Source organism: Taurulus bubalis (assembly GCF_910589615.1).
Source record: "Taurulus bubalis genome assembly, chromosome: 2".
Classification (NCBI taxonomy): Eukaryota; Metazoa; Chordata; class Actinopteri; order Perciformes; family Cottidae; genus Taurulus; species Taurulus bubalis.
The window spans coordinates 39,118,053-39,140,358 of NC_136590.1; the positions used below are offsets into that span (position 1 = coordinate 39,118,053).

A 22,306-nucleotide genomic window follows, 5' to 3' on the forward strand; every position below is an offset into this window, starting at 1 on the left:
TGTTAACCCAAGGAGGCCGTGAGCGAGCCAGTGGGGACCACTAACATGCACTAAACGCATGGCTGGCCAGCACGGCTATATAAACAAACCACAGAGAAGCTTTAAATTACAACAGGTACATCGGGAGAGTGACTACATTCTTGGCTCAATATACATTACTTCAACTTTTCTAAACATAGCAAAGGGTTGCTTGATGCTATATTAATGCTCTGAGTATCGTATGGAGAACCTTTAATCAAAAACATCAATAATCAACATTTGAAGTGGACATTAGTGGCATGAAAGCATTGAGAGTTATTCATTGAAGTAAACTTGTGCAAATATGCAACATTTATTAACAAACACAAGTTTTCTATTTTGCAATCACTCTGATATTTTCTGTCCCTTTCATCTCAGCTGAAGAACGTTGCAAATCCGATTCAGAGTGGGACTGAGCAATAATTTAGGAGAAGACTTTTACAGAACGCGGCCAATTAACAAACTATATTTGCAGAGTGACATTTGAATGCCGTGTCTCTTCTTCTGAAAGAATAAACTTCCAGCAAAGCTCAGTCTGTTGCGCACACATTATAAAGCGGTTTCACTGTCCATACGCAACAGGAGATATAATACCCTTGATTTGGTATTTGTCCCGTCTAATAATGCCACGAGCTGACACAGAATCGCGAGGAAAGAAACGTTGTGGATCTTTTATACTCGCTGCATGTTTCTCTCAGCAGCAAACCAACATTCTCAGAGCTCCTCGAAGTTCTCCAGTAGTGGGTGTGCACGGAGAGGCAAAAACCTGCTGCACAGAACAACCACGAAGGGCCGCGTTTGATGGCGTGATGTCACTTTGGCCGCGCGGCCTCTCGAGAACCTAGGTGGATGCGGCAGACATAAATCAAGCTTGATACCGCTGTACCACGAATGCAGTCTCGCATGGCCAGCTCGTCCTATCGCCACAATGCTGCGGCAGCCCTGAAGAAAGATCCAGCTCATTCTGGTAGAAGGGGGAAAAACGCTCAAGCTTGCTTGAATTTCACATCACCAAAAAAAAGAAGAAAATCTCTGGAGAACAGCAGACCGTGCTCGATCTTTATCCGACTCCCATTCTCCCGTTATTGACATGCATTAAATCGGCCCGATGGTGATCTGCAGAGTCTGTTCTTTCGCTCATGATGATAGGATTCATGGCAACTGGATCCACATTTTTGTCCAAGAAGCAAGGGTTTGAGTGGTGCTCCATTAAATGAACTGCCTGACCCAGAAGTCACTGTGCAGTTCACTCGCCTTTGATTGCAGCAGGAGACACACAGCTGATTGAGATGAGCTAATTAGTACAGAGAGAGACACTTTTTAAAAGCATTTTTTTCCTACTGCTAAATACTCCATTCAAACCTCACAATCTTAAACATCTTTCATGCATTATGGGTATCATTCGAATTCTAAGGCCATCAAACCAGGTTAGTTTCAGATTTTTCAACATCCAGCCTTCACACTGCAATTCCTTCAGAAAATTGCCATCTCTAGTTCTAAATGTGGTATTAGCGACACCTAAGCTTAAATGTCTGCTGTGAAAACGGCCAATAAAAGAATCATAAAGGTGTAAGATTCCCCACCTTGACTCACTAACAGTAAATGTCCCCCTGCTATACCTCTTTACAACCACATGTGCAGTTTTGTCGTGAATCATTTCTTTTAATGTTATTGCTATCAATCGAAATAAATGCATTCCCAGGCTTGCCTCACACCGCATTGGTGAAGATATCAGTCATCTCATGTGGGGCACGCTGAATACAGCATTGCCATCAGACGTGCAAGGCAGTTATACAAGTGAATGTTATCCATTAGCTAAACCCATGACTAATATATATATATATATATATATATATATATATATATATATATATATATATATATATATATATATATATATATATGAATGCAGGATGTCAAATTTAGCATCACATTGAAATGAAAGTAGATACACAACAGTGAGAGTCTGTCTTTACATCTCCAGTGTTTACACCGACAGCTCCGTTACCTTCTGTGGTTCAGACAATCATTCAACAATGTCAGTCTCTGACACACAGTTTGTTTTCATTAAATGTTTTTCTTTATGTGTGAATAGATCAGGAATATAACGACTATTCTTGCCTTTTTTTTTTCCTATAGGCGTAAGATAGTGAGAATAATGAAGAGGACTGAGGAAGAAAATCAAGCTTGATTATAAACCCAGTGTATTTAAACATGATATCAAATGCAGAGAGAATGTGCCATTGCTTTGCCCTCATCAGAGAATTGGAACATCTGGCTGATTCTGGAAGACGTTGGCATGTGTGTGTGTGTTTCAGTGTGTAGCGTCAGAGAGAGAGAGTCTGTGCCTCAGTAAAGCACACAGATGCTACACACTCATACTTTGTGGCTATTTTAGTGTGGAACACACACCGTTACAATGGTTTCACGGGGACTAAAGGTTTCTCATTAATTTTTTAGTCTCCACTGATGCCGTCTTGATATATGATTCTTGTTGAGTGAGATGATATTTTTGCTCGTCCCAGACGTTTCTGAATCTTTTTAGATTTGGTGTTTTCGGTGTCTGAGCTGCTTCGAACGTGCACGCCTGTCCCTTTTTGATAAGGTTTGTGAATGAAAAGCCAGAAATGTATATTTCTTTCAAATATTTTTTGAGTACACTCTTATACTGTCATATTCTAACTCTTTTGGTGGAGCTTAGTTATACTCTTGACAACCAGAATATATCAAACTGTGCTCCACTCAATGAGGTGCAAATCGGGAGCTTAGTGTTGAAAAGCTTAGTCTCAGTGGAGATATGGAGCCTCAAATATCTGACATCATCTGGTTAATTATGAGTACTTTATTCTTAAAGTTGTAATTCTTTAGATTTCAGTCCTGGTTGAATTGGCAAAAGCGGTGGCCACAGTGGTCCAAGCTCAGCCCTCGCTGTGTGAATCATGTACGATGCCGATTTATCGCGGAGATGTTAATAGAAACATTGTGTAAACATCGTACCACGCGGATCCGCGGGCGCAGACTGGGAAGAGTTAATACAACAGCAAACAGTCCTTGGGATTTCCATTTATGTTGAGGATTATAACTTTAACTAATAAATCCCCAAACAGTTTTTAAAATATGGGTAATTTGAATCAGAGGATCGGCGGATCGATACCCGGCTTCAGGTTGAGCGTCTCGGGCCAGACAAACTGCTCCCGTAGGCTGTGCCTGTGGTGAATGAATGGGTCATTGAACATGTCGTGTTAAAGCGCTTTGAATGGTTGTAAGAAGAGAAATGTATATTTATTTATTGCCCACATATGCCCATGTCATTTTCCCAAATGCCTCAAAACTCTGTTACATTCCAAATGGCATGTGTGCGTGCTCTGAACAGCAAACACCCTAAGGTGAAAATAACTACAATTGCATACACTTTAAGAAGTGACCTTCGCCCAGTTAGTGTTTTAATGGTGTTGTAGCTCAGATAGGGTCTTATGTTGAGTTGTTATTATAGGACGGATTAAGTTTCAGAAAGCCTTTCTAAGAGGCCTAGCAAAAACAGATTTGCGGTTGAGAGCTTCCCTTTAAGCAACATTCAGGGAAAACTGGAGTTACTCTTCAAGCGCTAAATTCCTTAAAGCTCCGTCTTTGCCGAGAAGCACAATACTGTGCATCAGCACCAGGGCCGCTTGTTGATGGGCTTTATTTGGATATTATAGGTCAGGTCCTCAGGGGATTTAAGTTTAATTAAAAGACGCTACTCATTAACTCATCAGTGCTCCACCTACAGTAGAGTGGCCTTTTCATCTCACCACAATATTGTTCTGCAGGGGATTGGGGGCCATGTAAATTAATAACCAGGGGCTGATAGCACACGAGGAATCCTCTAACAAAATGCTGCAGAGTATTGCCTTCTTGGGAAAGAATGTATTACCATAAATTGACCGTTTTTGTAAATATGGAGGTTCCAGTCTGTTAAGACAAATACAACAAACACAACCTGATGTTGTTATCCAAATATTGATTGAAGCCTGAGGCTCAATTGCATGAGATTTGGACTGCTAGAAAAACATTTAAACAGGGAGGTGATTCATTTCTGAACAGAGACATATTCACACTATTGGATTATATTGAAATGTACAGTTTACATTTTTAAATAAAATCACTTTTGATCATGTTCGAAATGTAAAACAATGAATTCTCCTAACATTAATTTATACTTAAAGTTGGTATATATAATGTGTTAATTAATAAATCATAGAGATATCTTGGTATAGTGTTGAATCAAGTCTACTGTAAAAGTTACTTTTCAGTGGCCGCTACAAACAAACAGCAGACTTTCACTCCACTGGACACTGAATGCCAGTCTCAGTGCTTCAGTGCAGCGAAATATTACTTTTTATATTACGTTTTTATTACATTTTATAAGATTTCCATCTTTTGACCCCACCTTTCTGTCCCCATTTCTTCCTGCAGGGCAGTCGTTGGACACAGAGAGCCGTTGCCTGATGATAGCAAAGACAATATCACCATTTTCACCCGAATTCTAGACCGGCTGTTGGATGGATATGACAACAGACTACGTCCTGGACTGGGAGGTGAGCCACACTATATGTTTTATAGATCATAAAAATAATATAGATGATTGGGATACAAAAAAGTGTCCATCGGTCACTACAAGTCTACACACTGCTTTAAAGAATACAAAAAACATATAATTAGAATTGTTTTTATGGACAAATCTAAACAATACAATCTACATACTGACCAAACAGGTCACACGGTATTTCTCTATCTGATTTAATGGATAGAATATACTGTATAATGCCTGACTAGGCGCTAGTGTTTAAGAGAGGAAAAAAAACACCGGGATCACACTGAAGTCAGGTCGCTCAGTGCAGAAAAGCTGCTTTCCCTTGGGTGGAAGTCTTTGTTCTAAAATGCCCAAATGGCAAATAAGCACATGTCAGTGGAAATCCCTCTAATTGATGCCATTTCATCCAAATATTCTCACCCCAAGGTGCTGCATAACAGCAAGTCCACATGCTCAAGCAGGCTTTGCTATTTCTCAGCCAGCCAACTGGAATGGTCCTTTCTGCTCTACTGCTTGCTGCTGAAGCCACGAGCGTGGCTATCGGGCTGCAGCCCCACCAGGCTGCACGACCTGGTCCCCATGACAGCAGCCGCAGAAAGGAAAAGCCGTTAATGTCATATTCTGCCTCTGTCCCGGGGATCACGTCTCCAAGGGCATGGAGAGCGAGAGCCCTGCGCCACTCGCAGTCAGGATGGCTTCCCTTTGTAGTGCAGACTTGTGTGGTGCAGCGAAACATAACCGGCTTTCCCACCAGGCCCGAGAGACCATTACAGGCCAGAGGAAACACAAGGGCAACCACTGCAACAGCTTGAGCCACAAGCACCGGAACGACTAAAGCATGTCCGATTGGTTGAGATATTCCACTTCATTCATGGGCCAGTAGGGCATCATTGCTTTGAAAGATGAACATATGCTGAGCCATGTAGTGTGTTCACTTGAATGTATGTAGTTGCATGCACTATATGATACATTTTCTAATATTTCTATGAAGGCTTATTTTGTAAACTTATTTGTTTTATTTATTACGCAGCAAGATGGCCACGTTTAAACTATTTATTATTTATGGTTCTTTTATTCATAAAAAATAGGAATTATCATCTTATGTCTATATTTTATAGGACAATAATGTTGCCTTGTGTTTTGAAGAAGCCAGCGTATTGCAGGAAGACTCATTGTGTCTCTTTTACTTCAGATAAAAACCAACAGAGACAGTCTAGAATGCAAGCAGTACTTTAACACTAAGGAATATTCTCGTGTAAATCTAGTTGATATTGCATGCACTATTCCTTGAAATAGCCAAACAGCATGGAATATGTAATTTTCTGTTGCAGATAAATCTTTTTTCATCTAGTTTATCAAACATATATTGCAACATTACCATTGAAAGACCTCTGGTTTAGATTTAGTCCAACCATCTACCTGCAGACAGACACACCAGTTGGGTTTCCTCTTCAGCACGGATACTCATCAAAGTCAACAGCTTCAACCTTCAACGTGTACATGAACAAGGCTACCAATCTTCCTCCTCCTGTTGCACCAAACCCCCACCCAGCCTCCATCCTAGTGAGAAACAGTCATGTTGGACCATCTCAGACAAAACGGACCAGAAAGAAACTGGAGAAAACCCATTTCATTTCATTTTCAGCGCCATCTATTAGCTCTGCCCTATGCTCTGGTGCTTTGTTGTAAACAGAAACAGGGCAACTCATCCCGATTCTCCCGCCATGCAAACTGCTGACTGGGTTTTGTGATAATCACGCATTTGCGAGAGCTATTTGTGTCACAGGAATGATTAATGTGGAAGTGGATCCCCTCCCTCAAGGGGGGCCTTTGCCAGAGGATTTGAGACCTCACCTGTGGGTGGTCAGTTAGATCTGAGACACAGTTAGAGCCGAGGATCTATTCACTTTTGGAGAAAGGCCTCATCACTCTCGAGTTGTTGCACCACTGGGAGCAGCTATTTGTCTCACCAATGACCCAAAAGCCCGCTTCACACATTTGGCCCCGAGGAGCTGATTCAGTCCACACTGAAGAGGGCAACTTTAGATCCGTCACGACAATCACATCATGCCCTACTTAATGCTGTATTCCAATCATTTGCAAAGTATTTGGAGACAATTATTTCACATCTCACGATTAATAAAGTCCTGGCTAATTTACCACATCCAATCAATCGGAACATCTTGCGGTAACAAAAGTGATTCATTGACCATTGTTGTGACGGAACAAAAGCTGCAATAGAGCTTGTAATGCAACATAACATGCAGAGACACACGTGATTATGAATAAAGAACTACAGTGGCCCTCTAGGAACATACAGAGCAGACAAATCTTGTAACCGTCATGCCAGATTCATACGACAATAGACTACAACATGCCTAATGTGATTATATGCACACATGTGATGTGTGCATATAATTGTGTAATAGCAGTCAAGTGGGCCCATTATTTGAGTAACGAACGCATGCAGAGCTGCATCCTTAACGCTGACTGCTGCATATTATTCCTGGGCCAGTAGTCCCTGAGGGACTGTTAAATGTTTTCAGGGCAGGCTAACTAAATTTATTTTGGTTCAAAAGGGAGATCTTTTCTCCTCAGACACAGACGTGAGCCCAGAGCAGATTTTATGCTGTAGTGGACAAAACTAGTTTTATCCAAACAAATGGTAGTTTTACTCAACTAAAAGACTTTCAAAAGCATCTGTAAAGTTGCATTTTCCCCCTAATTTGAGGTTGAAGAAACCCTCCTGGGCCAAATACTTGCGAGTACTATTACCAATACTGTCGAGCAATGCATTTTTTGGAAATGTCTTGTACCATTCGTCCGGCATTATGCTCTGAAACTTGCCATCTGTGACACAGCAAAATGACAAAATGATGTACAAAGACGGCAAGAATCCAGATATTAAGCCGTCCAACAGGGGCAGGAATTCTTCACTAATACATAAATCTAGTTTTTCCTCACTTTGAAGTGTTCCTCTAACCCTTGATTACAGGAGAATTTCTGTGTGAAGCGGCTTAGTTGAATGCCAACCGGCAGACTTCACCAGCATGTACACAAACAATCATCTTAACAAAGACGGAGCTGCAGCAAAGCTTTTTCTACACCGACTTTCACTCTAATGTTTTCTTTTTCTTCTTCTTTTTGTTGTTCCTTGTTGTCTCTTTCCCCAGAGAGCATTACAGAAGTGAGGACAAACATCTATGTGACGAGTTTCGGGCCGGTGTCGGACACAGACATGGTGAGCATATTTTTCATGTTTCTACTTCATCCTAACTCCTAAATCATCCCCACGAGTCGTCACGTCTACGCAGGTTATCGGTGTTCACTTGCTGCGGCAGAAGTACTTGGACAGCATTTGTCATTTCGGATTGTGCAGCTTCTGAACCTTCTCTGCAGAATAATAGAATGATATTTCAGCGAGCTTCTCTCATTTTCTTTGCTGTCATGCATGCAACACTTCTGACAACTTCTGGAAATAAAAACTCCAGTCTTGTTTAAGGGGACAGGTCACCCCAATATAAAAAAAATACCTATATTTTTCCTCTTGCCTGTATAGTGCTATTTAATGATCTAGATTGTTTTGCCATGAGTTGCGTAGTTTTGGAGATATCAGTCTTTGAGATGTCTGCCTCCTCTCAAATATATTGGGACTTCATGGCACTCGGCGTGTGGTGCTCAAAGCATCAAAATATATGTTTGAAAAAGCTCAACAGCAATGTCTCTCTCCAGGAATTATGACCTTACAATCCCTTACAGGACCGACAAGTACCGACTCTAAAATGCTGTTTCTGTCGCCTATTGAGCTGTACAATATTTAAATGATCTCATATGGCAATATTGTTTACTTAATAACAGTGTTGGGTAATATAATCACTTTGATTACACAGCTGATTGTCTTGCAGGTATAAGCCATTAGGCCTTACAATGTTAATTTCACTACTCAGCTGTAAAAGACAGAATCAACTGCAGTGCAGTTTTAATCAACAGGAAACAATGACATTTATATTACGACAACCAATGTTGTCTGTTTTTAAACGGCTCTATTCTGGATTAATTCCATTTTGGTCCCCCGATGACCTCCTTCAAACAGCAGATGCTGGAGATGGGCCATGCATTGTCTTGGGACCTTATGCAGCATTTGACATATTTGATCATGCAGCTCTAATTGACCGCCTTGAGCACTGGGTTGATTCTCGGCCTCAGCACTGAGCTGGCTCGACAGCCTGTATGACGTTCCAAGATGAATGGTTTTGTAAACTTTGAGTTGAGTTGCGGTGGTCCCACCAGGGGGCTATTGTAACAAATCTCTGCACATGATCGTCTCTGGATAATGCTTCGTTTGTGACGTGACATTAAGTCCATTTCATGTTTTGTTGCTCATTAGGCGATGATTTAAGGGCTACAAATATTTTGTAAAATGCCCTTCATTTCTGATTAGTTCTTCTGGACCGATTACGTTGAACTTGGCAGGGCTCAACACTAATGCTGCGTTCACACCCAAAGCGTTGCGAATTTGACGCGCGAGTAGATTACATGCAAAGTTCACGCAAGTTGAAATTTTCCAACTCTGGCAAAAAATTTGCGTGACTATGAATCAGCGTTGAGAAGCTCCACCCATCATCACCTGCTGAAGTAGCGCTAGTAGCCGCCGTCATTCAGACGCTGTTTTGGGACTACGGGTAATATTATGAACCCACACACGATGGAGTTTGATGTTCCAACGTATGTGAAATTTACACAACAAGTATAAAGCAGAACTAGTGGTTATTTCCATGGTGAATGGCAGAAACGGTAACAGTTTTTACGGAAATAAGCCACAGAGATAAGCCACGCCCCCTTTCAGGCGTGAGTAACATTCGCAGCGCTTTTGGTGTGAACACAGCATTATTGTCGAGCGAGTAAACTGATGTGAGTAACGCTTTTGGTGAAGGCAGCATAACCATAAGCTTTTCGTTGCCAAAATAGAAAATATGGTTGCCATTTTTTGTAACCTTATATTTTAAATAATTAAGATTTGACGCTGTTGTACTTTAGCTTAATAATAAACATGTGACAAAGGAATAAACGTTTTAATACAGTAATCAAACAAAACCCCTCAAACAACTTTATTTTCCCATTTTGCTGTTTGCTGCCTCTATTTATTTATCTTTAAGATACCTTTATTTTCCTTTTTTTTTTTCAATCAGCACAGCTCTAGGTGACATGAGGCTGACTGTGAATAGAAAATATGACGTGACTCATACTTCTCTGTACTTCATCTGCACTGTACATTAGAACCTGAGACACATACAAAGAAGGATGATGAGGTTTAATTTTAGCACAAAACACATTTTGCAGACTTTGGCAGACACTACAATACAATAAGCATCTAACACTGTTGTGATCTCTTTTCCCCTCAGAGGCATATATTGTAAAATTGCAGTTTCTTTTTTTAGAATAATTCCTATGTAGTTCTTCATAGTTTGTTTAGCTTCAGGAAAATACTTGGATGTATCGTATCCGTCAGTGTTGCGTGAAGTTGGCTGGTTTGATTACTGAACGCAGCCTACCGGGTCCAGCCAACCTCTGTATGAAGTGACCTGTCAACAGTTGTTGTTGGACATCAAACAACTACAAAGAAACACAAAATGACTAAAAGCAGATGCAGGTACACAAAGAGTTGCAAAGCAACTACAAAACGAACACAACATGTATGAGGACAAGACACAGAATTACCTTTTACATGCCCAGGGGCCCGTTATCTCATGATCTGTCCATGTCCTGTCAGGCTATTTGGAGTTACAAAACAGCAAATATGTATTGATTATATGATTGAGCAGATTGTTATTTCAGATTACAATATTAAAGGCTGTTCATTTAGCACACTGAGCAAACAATTACCATTAATACAATGTATGATTGCCAAGAAGCCAGGCGCTATACTTTAGTCTTAACACATACTAACTTTACAAATGCTCCCTGTTCTTTAAAACTGTGCCACAGTCTATTCAAAATGGACCATTTCTGCTATTTTGAAGACACTGACCATAGTGTTGAACTTGCTTTGTGAAAGAGTTGTTTCTTTTACCTTATTACAATAGACAGTGCTTTATCTTTTACAGCAGATATCACCTTTGGGGGTCTCTCAGGACTCAATTCTAGACCCAATTTTGTATTCTCTTCTCATTCTCCACTTGGCAACATCATGAATCAACGGCACAAAGGACAGGCAGTGGCACACATGATGGCTGCACAGGACATGGCAACCCACTTGTGGTAATGTTTTGTGAGTGGGGATTAGGTGTTTTCTGTCTGCTGTCAAAGGCAGAAATACCTGTAGTCCATGCACACTTATGCTTTTGTCGTGCAATCAATGTGGCCTGTCGCTGCCAAGGCTTCCACAGATGTATGATGTATGAAAACAAAGCATCAACATATCAAATGTCTTAAATTTCTGCATTGCTCCGGCAGTTTTAGATGATGTCAGGATTTCACTGATCATTACCCAGGCAAGGCTATAGCCCCAGGCTACGCTGCGTAATCTGTCTCCGTCTGCACATGAACACTGAATAAAGACTTCAAGCATTGACTTTCAAGATTTTCCACACTCCAGCCTCAAAAAAATGTCAGGCTAATCAACCCTCAGGAAGCATCACACTACAAAACAGACGACTTAGTATCTTCTTGTACAGCGCATTGCAAGTCTGTAAATATACATGGCAATGTGGATTACTTGTGTTTACATCTGTGATGTATGTGGTGTATAACAATGGATGTGGTTACATTGTTGTAGGAACACTGACAAGGTCTAGCCAGATACTGTAACATGTTATTCTATGAATGAGTCTGCATTTTGGGAATTTTGGTTCGATGATCTTTTTGTTTTACAACATTGTAGTGAGAAATTGTGTTTCTGCACTTTGCATTCAGAACAAATGTTCTCCTACTGCATCTCCTAAATTCTACCTTCACATTGGTAGAATTTGTTGCAGAGCTACTGAATGGGGTTGCATGATAGCCACAGAAATAAACCGTTGGTCACAAATCAGCTCTAGGAGCTCTGAGGCCCTCTAAGCAGGGGAGGGAATCAGAGGACAAGACCAACGGTTATACAGTACAGTGAGCAAATGTGGATAGTTGGCTGCACTAAATAAGTCGGTCTTGACTTTGGACTTCAATAATGAGTGGTCTGATTTGCTGAAATGTGCGTCCATTTCCAAAAGGCAGGGCACCCTCCGGGAGTAAGTGGGTGACTCGGTTTGTCTTTTGAGTTTGGAGAATAACAAGTACTGTTGCATCAGCAGGCGGAGAGCTGCAGCCGGTTTACAGATCAGGTAAACGTGTGATGTACTGAGGGGCGCATTGTTGTTGTCCTGATTTTTAAAAAGCATATTTCGGCTTTGAAAACACAAGAGTTCTGGCATTCCGCGCCAATGAAGGCAAACCCACAGTAGGTCAGGGTCGTGTGATCGTGTTTTCGGGTTCGTGAGTTTGAGAATGAGTCGGATGTGTTATTTGAGAGTGGAGCAGGACAGCCCCGGAGTGTTGAGCATTGCAGTACACGGTTCTGGGAAACAAAAGCATGGACCAGTTTTCTAGGTCAGTTAAAGGAGAGGAAATGACTAATCCTGGAGGTATTTCAGAGGTGGAGAGAAGCTTTTTAAGATCCTTCCTTGAAGTGTACCCCAAAGGAAAGACGATTCGCCAGAGTTTAACAAATTCATTTTGGGCAGCTATTTAGTCATTAAATAAAGAGAGGGAAATCAGCTGTATGCTGCCAAGGACATGCAAAGTATCTTTTTGTCTACTTCTTGTTATCTTGTTGTTACTGCATTAGTTGTTTCTCTCCAGATTCCATTAAGGGGTCATTTGATAAACGCCTGTTAACTGTTTAATAAGCTTTAAATTGAAAGTGGCTCCTCATAATAAACTAAAATATTACTCCATAAATGCCACCGTTGCTATTGATGCAATATAAGTGAACCCAGAGTCACCCCCGTTGCTTGAATACATGTGAGTATAACACACTCGAAAAGGTAAAAACAACTATTTCAATGTGGAAATTAAAGTGAATAAAAGGTTATCCGTGGAAATTGTTGTCATTAATTAGTAACCTTGACACTGTTAAAAGACATAAAGGAATGTATTCATGGTTTGTGTTTTAGATTGAATAGACCAACATTTAGAGGATGGAGATCAGCCTATTGTTTTGTGTGAGGGGGAGGCTACAGGAAGCAATGGGACACTGAGATAGCCCTGGATTGTGCTTGGCATTTAATACCATATCACCTCAATCAGGGAACACTACTGCACATTCTGTAAATGCTCTTGTTACTTATTAGTCTTCACCACATTCGCTGCAGGCAACCTGGAATACACCATCTGTTAGAATAATGTTTCAGTCCTTTGTTAATTTCATAGAATGGATTATTGATAAGTAACCAACAGGACGAAGACCCTACAGCCACGCTAGCAGTTGTGAGGCTATACTTAGCACTCAGCTCAAAGTACTGCTCTGCCTAGCATTAGCATGTGAACATGCTAGCACTGTTTATAATGACAGTGCTAGCATTACAGGTCTTTGCTTATCAAATAGTTATTGAGAGTCTGAACTCAAAACCACAAATATCAACCAGCTGGTGGCGCTGGAGGAAAAGTCAAGGGATCAGCACAATCAGTCTGATACATCGCCTGGGGACCATGAACGTGTGCAAAATGTTGTACAATGCATTTTGTAGATTTACAGATATTTCCCTGGATTTGTGACCTGCTACCGTGGTGTTAAATGAGGAGTCAGGAGATCACCAGAGTTAAAAGATCCTACTCTGAATTCATAGCAATCCATCCATCCATTGATGATCTTTCAGTCTGGACCAAAGGGATGGACTGACCGACTGCTATTGCCATCTCTGGGGTCACGCCGCTAGCATGAGAACAATGTGAAGCATACACCCTTGGAGAAACTTATAAAACTATGCTGCTAGACAGAGCACATTCTATACCCTAGGCATCTCATACTTTATGTCGTGAACATCCAGTCGTCCAATTACCCATCTCTGTTACATCAAGTGTCCCAGAAATGTCTGCTTCTCGCTCACCCTGCGGGCCACTCGTTCAGCTTTCACTTGGACCTCAATACGCCGCATCTGCCTTCAGTGTCCCACTATTGCAACAGGAGGGAAGCTAACTGAATAATCGGAGTGGAACCCAAGTATTAGGCCGATAACAGGGAACGTTGTTCAGAGTCGTGTCTGATTCCTGCAGTGTGTCACACCAAGACCCGGAATGTGGGTTACAATCTTGATGCTGATCCCTGGTAAGTAGGTGGATGCCTTTCTCCACCTCAAGCCTCCCCTTTCTTACTTACTCTTGCTAATCTTTCTTCTGTCTTTTTCTTTCTCCCTCCCCCCTTCTGCATGAGTCGCAACTCATTCATGCAGTGTCACGGCACATTTGCCCGTTTCATGTCGGGATTTGACAGGTCTGCTCTGATGAAATGGGAAGCGATTGAGGCTGTCACAGGTACTGAGCTGAAGCCTACTTTGTGAAACCATGGTGAGATGTGGCCATCACTGACTTCTTTGTCAATCTCTGGAAACTCAAACTCCAAAACGCCTGAGCAGTTCAAGGTCTTTTGAACAGCACAGATGGAGCTTTGTGTTACTAAAAAGTGTAAGTGAACTCCTGCATTCTGCATCAATCATGTTGACCTTGTTCAAAGAGTTGCTCGTCCAATTTAGCCCCTTTTCACAATATTTTTTAATTTGTCTTATAGATTCTCAGCACCTTTCAGAAAGAAAAGAAAATAGGGCTGATTTTTTTTTACTCAGCATTCATGTCATCATGTTCCCTAGCGTCACATAGGATTCATGTTCAGGGCGAGAACAACTTGAAAGCCGAGCAAGCATTGTCTATTTACGACCTTACATTTATTTTGTGAAAATGGGAGCCACAAGAAATGGAAGACTTCATAACAATGCAATCATATTACGAACAAATGGCAGGAAGTCTGTTTTGGGATTAAGAGCAACCCATTGTATTTGCCCTAGTTTCAACGTGTTCATTTTCTGAGCATCGAGAAGATTACCCAACTGCAATCATATCGGTGATGACAACAACATTGGAACAAATGGTGTAGGATGAGACATTATTTTCTGCTGGCAGCCCAGTGTTGTGAAGCATGTGTTGTTGGACTGATAGGACGCGTGGAGATCATGGAAATATGTGTTGTGTTGTCCGGAAAAACAGGTCTCCCTCCTCAAGACAAAATCTTTGATTATTTGTATTCACTGTATCAATTATTACTTCCCAGTAATTTTAATCATTGTTTCATTTGACTTCATCAGTCAGATGTGTTCTGATATTTATTTATAATTCATCCTCTTCTACAGTGACACGATCAGCATCTAATAGTGCTCAGGTCAAGTTTTTGTCAACATAGGGAGGAAACATTTTATTGAGTGTATGCGCATTTGTATTTAATTTGTTTTCCCAATAATGGCAACTAAAGAAACTATAGTGTTTTTCTGGCTATATGTAGGCCACTCAAAGACGGCTCTGTGCGGGTCAAGCCCAATTTGAACCCACCATTGATTGCCCAAGAATCACTTTAGAATCTGGTCGATCCGTGATCGTTGGACATGCAGCTTGAGGACAGAATTGGTTCCTCATTAATTGCCCAAGCATTCAATGGCATGTTGAATATTTTGGTTGGCTATCTTGGAGTTTGTTCCAAAATCCAATTTCCAACATGGTTGCTGTCAAAAGAGGTGTTGTGAACTTTAGAGAGCCTCTATTAACCTTATTGGAGTAGACATTAACATGTGGTGGCTAAACGGTGTTCACTGTGCTGTGGAACCTTTCTGCAGAACAGAGTGATCGTATCCTCTGCCATTTACAGCTCTATATTTTTTCTTTTTTCTTCTTGTTGCCCATTCAAAAATGTTTTGATGACACAGCCATCCTGTTTGAATGAAACTTCCCATCTTCAAATGATAAACCCACACTGTCAGCCCTAAAGCTGACACGGTCTTTGTTAAATATTGAAAAAGTCGACAGTGACAAATGATGCGTTCAAGTACCATATTGAGTGTAATTCACCCACGATTTGGCATTACTCGAACACACAACCTCTTTAGCTGTGTGCGTAAAGATGAAAAAGAAATATAGCATTGAGAAGAAAAAAGTTTGTCTCTGGTATCAAAGACTGGAGTCTTTGTAAACCCGTCATCCACCCCGATCACCGAGCTACGACTTTCCCGCGTTATAAGAGTGCAGCACTTTGTGGACGTTGCCAGTGAATAAAACAAACCCTGCACTTACATGTATTTATTATAGATTATGAGGCGATGGGTTTACACTTTGTTCTTCTACATGTTGACCAAAATGTATTTTTGCTCTCATCTCCTTGTTAAATGGGAGCAACTTATGTTCATTTCCCTGAGAGCAGCTCAAAATAACCTTGATTTAATAATGTGCCTCAGATTTAAAAAATGCATAATGTTTCTGTTTTGAAACAGTTCTGTTTCGTTCACTGCAACACATCCTTCTTGTGTTTACGACTCTCTGTTTGCAGGCTGATTATATCCAAGGCCCAAAATGTTACTGAGGCACAATGAAAGTGCCAAAGCCTCTTTATGCCTCAGAGCTGCAGAAGCTGATGAACACTGAAGATAATTGCAGTTGGTATGGGATTCACAGCTCATTGAAAAGCCTCACACAGGTTACACTCCCAGCAGGGAAAAGGTGAACAGCACACAAGAAGCGAAGCAAGAGAGAATAATTGACAAGCCGAGAGCCAGAAGGACCAGTAATTAGACTAGACATTAATCAAGTCTTTGACTGAGAAGTTCAGAAGAGCCAAGCCGCATGAATGCACTGCCTCCAGGAAGCCGGCTGCATCATCCCCACACCTGCTAGTCACAGCGTTATCTCTGGTCTGCTGTTTACTGTCGAAAACAAGACATTGTAGCATGCATCACATGCAACATTTATGCACAATAAATTGGGGAAATGGCTATCTCGCACGGTATCCAGTATCTTGTCAGGGGCACCAAATCACAACGTGTACATCAAGTCGGACCATCGGAGGATAAATTACTGTGCAGAAATAATCTGAGATTTCAATTTCCGGGACTCAGCTACTTGTCTTCAGGATATGACATTATTTGTGTAATATATTTGGAAAAGGAATGAGATGTTGCATGTCAAATGGCAGATATGTAGTTCTGTCAACCAGATGATTCAATGAAAAGACAAATAATAAGCTTGCACATCCGCTGGAAAAACCACGAGAGATCAAGTGACCGAAACAACCTCGAGACTTAAACTTCCAGCTCGGTTGAGTAAAACCAAATTAAAACTAAAACATAATGACATTATTATAATGGGATCTAATATCTAAATGTTTCGAATTTAATGAACCTATTAATTGAAGATAAAAGGCTGCATTAATATTCTATCAGATATTAGACACAACCTTCCTGCCATTATCAGAGAGCCAGACACTGTCGTTTTTTTGAACGTCTGGACTCATTTAGCCCCGTCTTGTGGACATCCTACCTTAACTGCCACCTTATCAGCCTTTCCTATCATTTTCCTCATTTCCTTTTCCCTATTTGACTCTCTCACTCTTTCCACCACTCCTCTTAACGCTCACATGTGAGCAGAGGACTCATGTTTGCGTGTGCGTGACAAGCTCGTTCTCTCCCTCGTTTCCTAATCCCTATTTGTATCTGTTTGTGCGTTCTTTTCAGCACCGCTGTGACAATTCTGCAGTATCTATTAAGTGTTCAGTAATTGACCTTGACTTGAAAACATCAGAGACCCGTTTAGTTATGGCATATAGGACAACGACAGTTATTTCTACATCATTATGAATCATGCATGAATAAACAGGGGGATTGTTTTGTCTGATTCATTTACATGTATTGACACTGCAAGAGGCAGAAAAGGTGAATTCCACAAAAATATTTATCATTTGATATATGTTGTTTATGCGCAGCAACTAAAGTGATTCCATTAAATGTCTTATTAAAGTCTTTACTGTGTACTTTGAAGCTTAAAGAATGTGAAAGCACACTGAGCCACTGTCCTTTTCATGAGGCGGAAGTTGCTTATTTACACAACAATTCTGTTCAGGTTCACCTGATGAATTTAAGTCCCACATTCACGCTCCTTTTTAAAAAACAAAAACAATATTTGTCTCTTTAGTTGCTAAACACTATGTTCACCAGCTAGTCGCTAAGGTTGTCTGTCTACCATTTGGTGCTGGGCAGGACGTGTGCACCGGGTTAATCAGAGCTGCGTAGCTGGAAACAGCTACTGGCTGTGTCTGGAAATGGTGCTGATAAGAGAGAAACCACACCAGCACTACTGAAGGCCAGAGACATAAAACAATGAGCCGAAAGACGCTGAAAGCTCCACAGAACTGTGATGAACTGCACAGTCAGTGTTCATTCTCCGTGGGTTTGTCGCTACAAGTGACCCCTTTCAAAAAGCTCGAAGGCATTTGATCCATTGTTAGTAACAACAACAAAAAAATCCACTTCTAAATCCATCCTGGGGCGCTTGTGGCATGCCGTGCCCCTCTTTCTCTCCCCACATATCCTGAGTCTCTCTTTGCTTTCTAGTACAGGTGGGATGCCAAAATAGAGATGATATATATATATATGTATATATATTTACACACAGAGGCATAAAAAGGCATCTGTATTTCATGTGGGTGATTCTATATTCATGAATCTTTTTGTCACAGGTGCCATAAATGCCATTTAAATTACAGTGGCTTGCTACAGTAAATCCATTCATGATCCTTGTTGCTATAAAAAATAGACATTTGAAAACTACCGTTGGATCGAGGCTCCGCTCCGTCTCCTCTGTCAAGGAGAAATCAATCACTCAGTCCCTGGAGGAACACCAGCTGGCATTTGAACTGATTGCGCCATTTGGCCGAGTGTGGAGATCGACTATGCTTTTCCCCATCCCTGTCTTTCAGTCTTCAAATGAATTCACTGTGTTTACAGGAGATTCCTGTCCAAAAGAAACAAACAAATGAGGGCTTCGTCCGGCCGAGCCAAGCCCACTACTGTCTGTTTATTCATCACTGGATGTTTTACACTGATTGGGATGAGGTCTGGCATTGTTGTTGCATCTCATTCAGAAAAGGCCAGAATAGTGAAGTGCATTCAAGAGTTTTACTGTGGTAATGGAGATTTAAACGCTTCGAGGGTTTTCCTGTGCCAGGACAGAGCAAACTTTCTTGTATTGTTGCCAGAAAGTTTTGGTCGAAGACACACAGGACAAAGAGCAATAAATCACCATAGTGCGTGTCTTGTGACTCGGAGAGTCCTTTGTTGTCTGCACTGGGCATTTAATTCATGACCAAACTCAATGTGGAGTAATTGGTGTGAAAGAAGATGCATTACTTTTTAAACTTAGTAAGAGAGTAAATGTAATTTGTTACTTGCACCGCTGAAAAAAACTGTCAACGTTGTTTAAATCATTCCTTTGACCCATACTTAAAAGGGACAGGGTGTAGGATTTAGTGGCAGAAATGTAATATAATATTCATAACAAGCCTAAAATGTTTGTTGCACCCGCCACGGTGTCCATAACTCTTTTCACCTATTTATTGTTGTAATATCTTTTCCATTTACATTTGTTGAGTGTTGTCCTTTTTGGTTAATTCTAGGAAGGTGTGATGTGTTTCCACTAGTTAGTATATGTTGACATGCTAATGCACATTATTTTGTAATTTGAAGGTGTTCTTTAATTTAATGGCTGTACCAAGCATCATCATATAGCACAAGTAAACCCTCAACTTGACTAAAATGTATGCAAAGTAATTACTTTTTCTTGAGTAAAATATTCTAGCCCTCTTTCCATGGCTGGTTTTTATATTAGATGTGTAGGGATTGTAGACACTTTAGACATTACTGAACAGAAAATAATCAAATGAGAGGAGCATAACTCAATTTGCACGTGTGGTTGAGATCTGGTTCACTATTGCTGTTGTCCGTCTGTGAAGCTTTCTGCTTTATTAAGAGCAGTGCCGCGTGGACAGATGCAGCGTAATTGCTTTATGGTTCTGAATGCCGGCCACCAGGAGGCCAATCACAACAATTAAGAGGCGTCCACCCCGCGCTGTATAGCGGGGCCCTGTTGATGGGTTGTGTGGAAGCTGTGCCCTTCTCCTGCTGGGGGATGATGGCTTCCTGTTGTTAAAGCCACTGAGAAATTACTTTATCAGTTTTTCACTCGTGGGATGAGAAGCCGGTTACAGCTCACTGGTGAGCGGTGCGCCACACGAGTCCCGCTCGCAGTACGAGCAAATGACAGAGACACACATACGGCGCGCTTGTATTGATCACCAGCAATGTGTACTGTTGCACAAGACACAGCTTATCTCCATCTCACTCTGCTAAGACAGCTGCATTCAGTCTGCAGCTGATGTGGGAAGTCTGTTGCTAGGACACCAAATCCCATTGAATGAACGATGTGAAATAAATTCCTTTTTTAATGGGCTACTTCCTGCAGTAATTTTTTTGTTTTGTTTTTTGTTGTCTGTGTGTTGGTGACAACACAGAAAGACTTTTTTTGCGTATTAATAAAACATGAAAAAGATGTACAACAAGGTTTTTACATGAGGCAAATGTGTGTCTTAGCCCTAAAAGAGTATAGTCATTACATGATGCAGGACTACATGACTTTAAAAAGCTCAATGTGTATGTATATGAAACGTGTATATAGCATGGCACACACCTGTATCTTATGAAAAACAATGACTGGCTAAAGCACTTTCACGTGCAGAGATGATTCACAAAAGAACATATTTTGTGTTATTTGTTCACTCAAACTAATGTTTTGCACTCTCGTCCCCTCAGGAGTACACCATTGATGTCTTCTTCCGTCAGAGTTGGAGGGACGAGCGGCTGAAGTTTGACGGGCCCATGCAAGTTTTACCCCTCAACAACCTCCTGGCCAGTAAAATCTGGACCCCCGATACATTTTTCCACAACGGAAAGAAATCAGTGGCCCACAACATGACGACTCCTAACAAACTGCTTCGGCTAGTCGACAACGGCACGCTTCTCTACACGATGAGGTGAGCCGCTTTTGAAATCGCTGCCACTTTTGACTAACTAACTTCATCGAGGCGAAGAGTCACCAGCCATGCCATGAGGACGGACGTAATCACAGTAATGCTCCGAGCTAAATGCTACAATTAGCACACTAGCTTGCAGGTGTAATGTGAGCCATGTTCACCATCATAGTTTAGCGTGTCCGCATGTTTACTACCGAGCACTCAACACAAAGTACAGCTGGAAATCTGGCCTTACACATGAAAGAATGATCCCAGTCAACTCCACACAGTGAGCGTATTGATGAAACACTGGTATCGGTACTCTGTATTGACTGATACCCAAAGCCCAGGAATTGAAATCGGGACTAAAAAAAGTCAGTTTGGTGCATAACAGATAGTCCTAACAGATAATGGATGGATGGAAAAACAAACACATTAACCAAATGATTCAAATCAGCAAGTAATTTGTAATTTTAACCTCCAGTGGGGAATGTAATTAGTTTCGCAGTTAATGAACAAAAGTATTGGACATAATAAATTGTTCACCTGCTGGTGGTAGGGATGTTGATTATTAACCCTTTAACTTCTTTAATTTATGTTATCAGATAAACAGTTAAAATAAATATTCACATGTTTTTTGAAAAAAAGGTGAGTAACACTGGAGGAGCTGCTTGTCACTTAGAGGAGACCTTAGAGCTCATTCACCCTCTAGGGACACTGGACAGTATTTCTGGGGTTCGGGTTCCCGGTGAAGCTTCTGATATGCAGATATCTGGGCCAAGACTTCCTTCTCCACAAAGATCACTGTTTACGGTCCAATTGGCAACTTGAGATTAATGGAGTTGGAGTTGAGAGACAGGATTGTTTCAGAAGTAGCCAATTGGCAAGGTTAATAAAAAGCAAGGATGAGTTCCAAGAATTGTTTACCAGCCAACCAGATCACGCTGGAACGTGGTTGGTCAATACTCAGACTACAAAACTACAATCACAAACCGATTGCAAAATCGTGTCCCTTCACCTACAGATTCTGCATTCACATGTACTGTATATATCGGTTTATAGAGATTATCCTCAGTGTGACATGGATATCTGTACCGAACTGTAATGGCAATTAGTCCAATAGATGTTAAAGTATAGATGTTTCACTTAAAACCAGGCAGCTATCTGCTGCAGCTATCTGGATTTCTGATCATTTAGTCTGACTGAGTACCAGATAACTGACCTGCAGCCACAAATGTTTCCTATACAGACAACTCAGTGAATAATCACTTGATCATAGAGTGCCATTGTACATAAAACACACTATAAGTAGTATCAGCTACCGAGACACCCACAGCCAGTGAGTAACACAATCTGCTTGAATGGAGAAATAATTCATTGGTTTTCAACCCATATAATCCTTGACTTTCATCAGAAACTTGAATATATATATTGTATTTATGTATTTACAGTATATGTTATATTTTCAAGGGTGAAAATTAAATAATGAAAGAAAATCATTGCGTATTCCCAAAAGAATAGATTTGTGATGTGTCGGCAGTTCTTCCAAGGCCAAGAATGGATTATTACAAGGACTGTTGCGTTTACATAACCAAGTATACATGTTTGGCCAGATGAAGTGTTTGTATTGGAACCAGATTATTGGCCAT

General features: G+C 40.9%; 1 protein-coding gene across 1 annotated transcript in view; it reads left to right on the top strand.

Annotated features, from left to right (window-relative positions):
• Positions 1-4,480: 4,480 nt before the first annotated feature.
• gabra3 (gamma-aminobutyric acid type A receptor subunit alpha3) overlaps positions 4,481-22,306 on the top strand; it is a gene marked incomplete at its 3' end in the record, with an annotated part of 33,065 nt that continues 15,239 nt past the window's right edge. Inside the window, exons 1-3 of the mRNA XM_079237542.1 lie at positions 4,481-4,595; positions 7,765-7,832; positions 20,458-20,678. Of these exons, the coding sequence (XP_079093668.1) occupies positions 7,830-7,832; positions 20,458-20,678 (224 nt within the window). The 5' untranslated portion in view covers positions 4,481-4,595; positions 7,765-7,829. The remainder of the gene's footprint in view (positions 4,596-7,764; positions 7,833-20,457; positions 20,679-22,306) is intronic.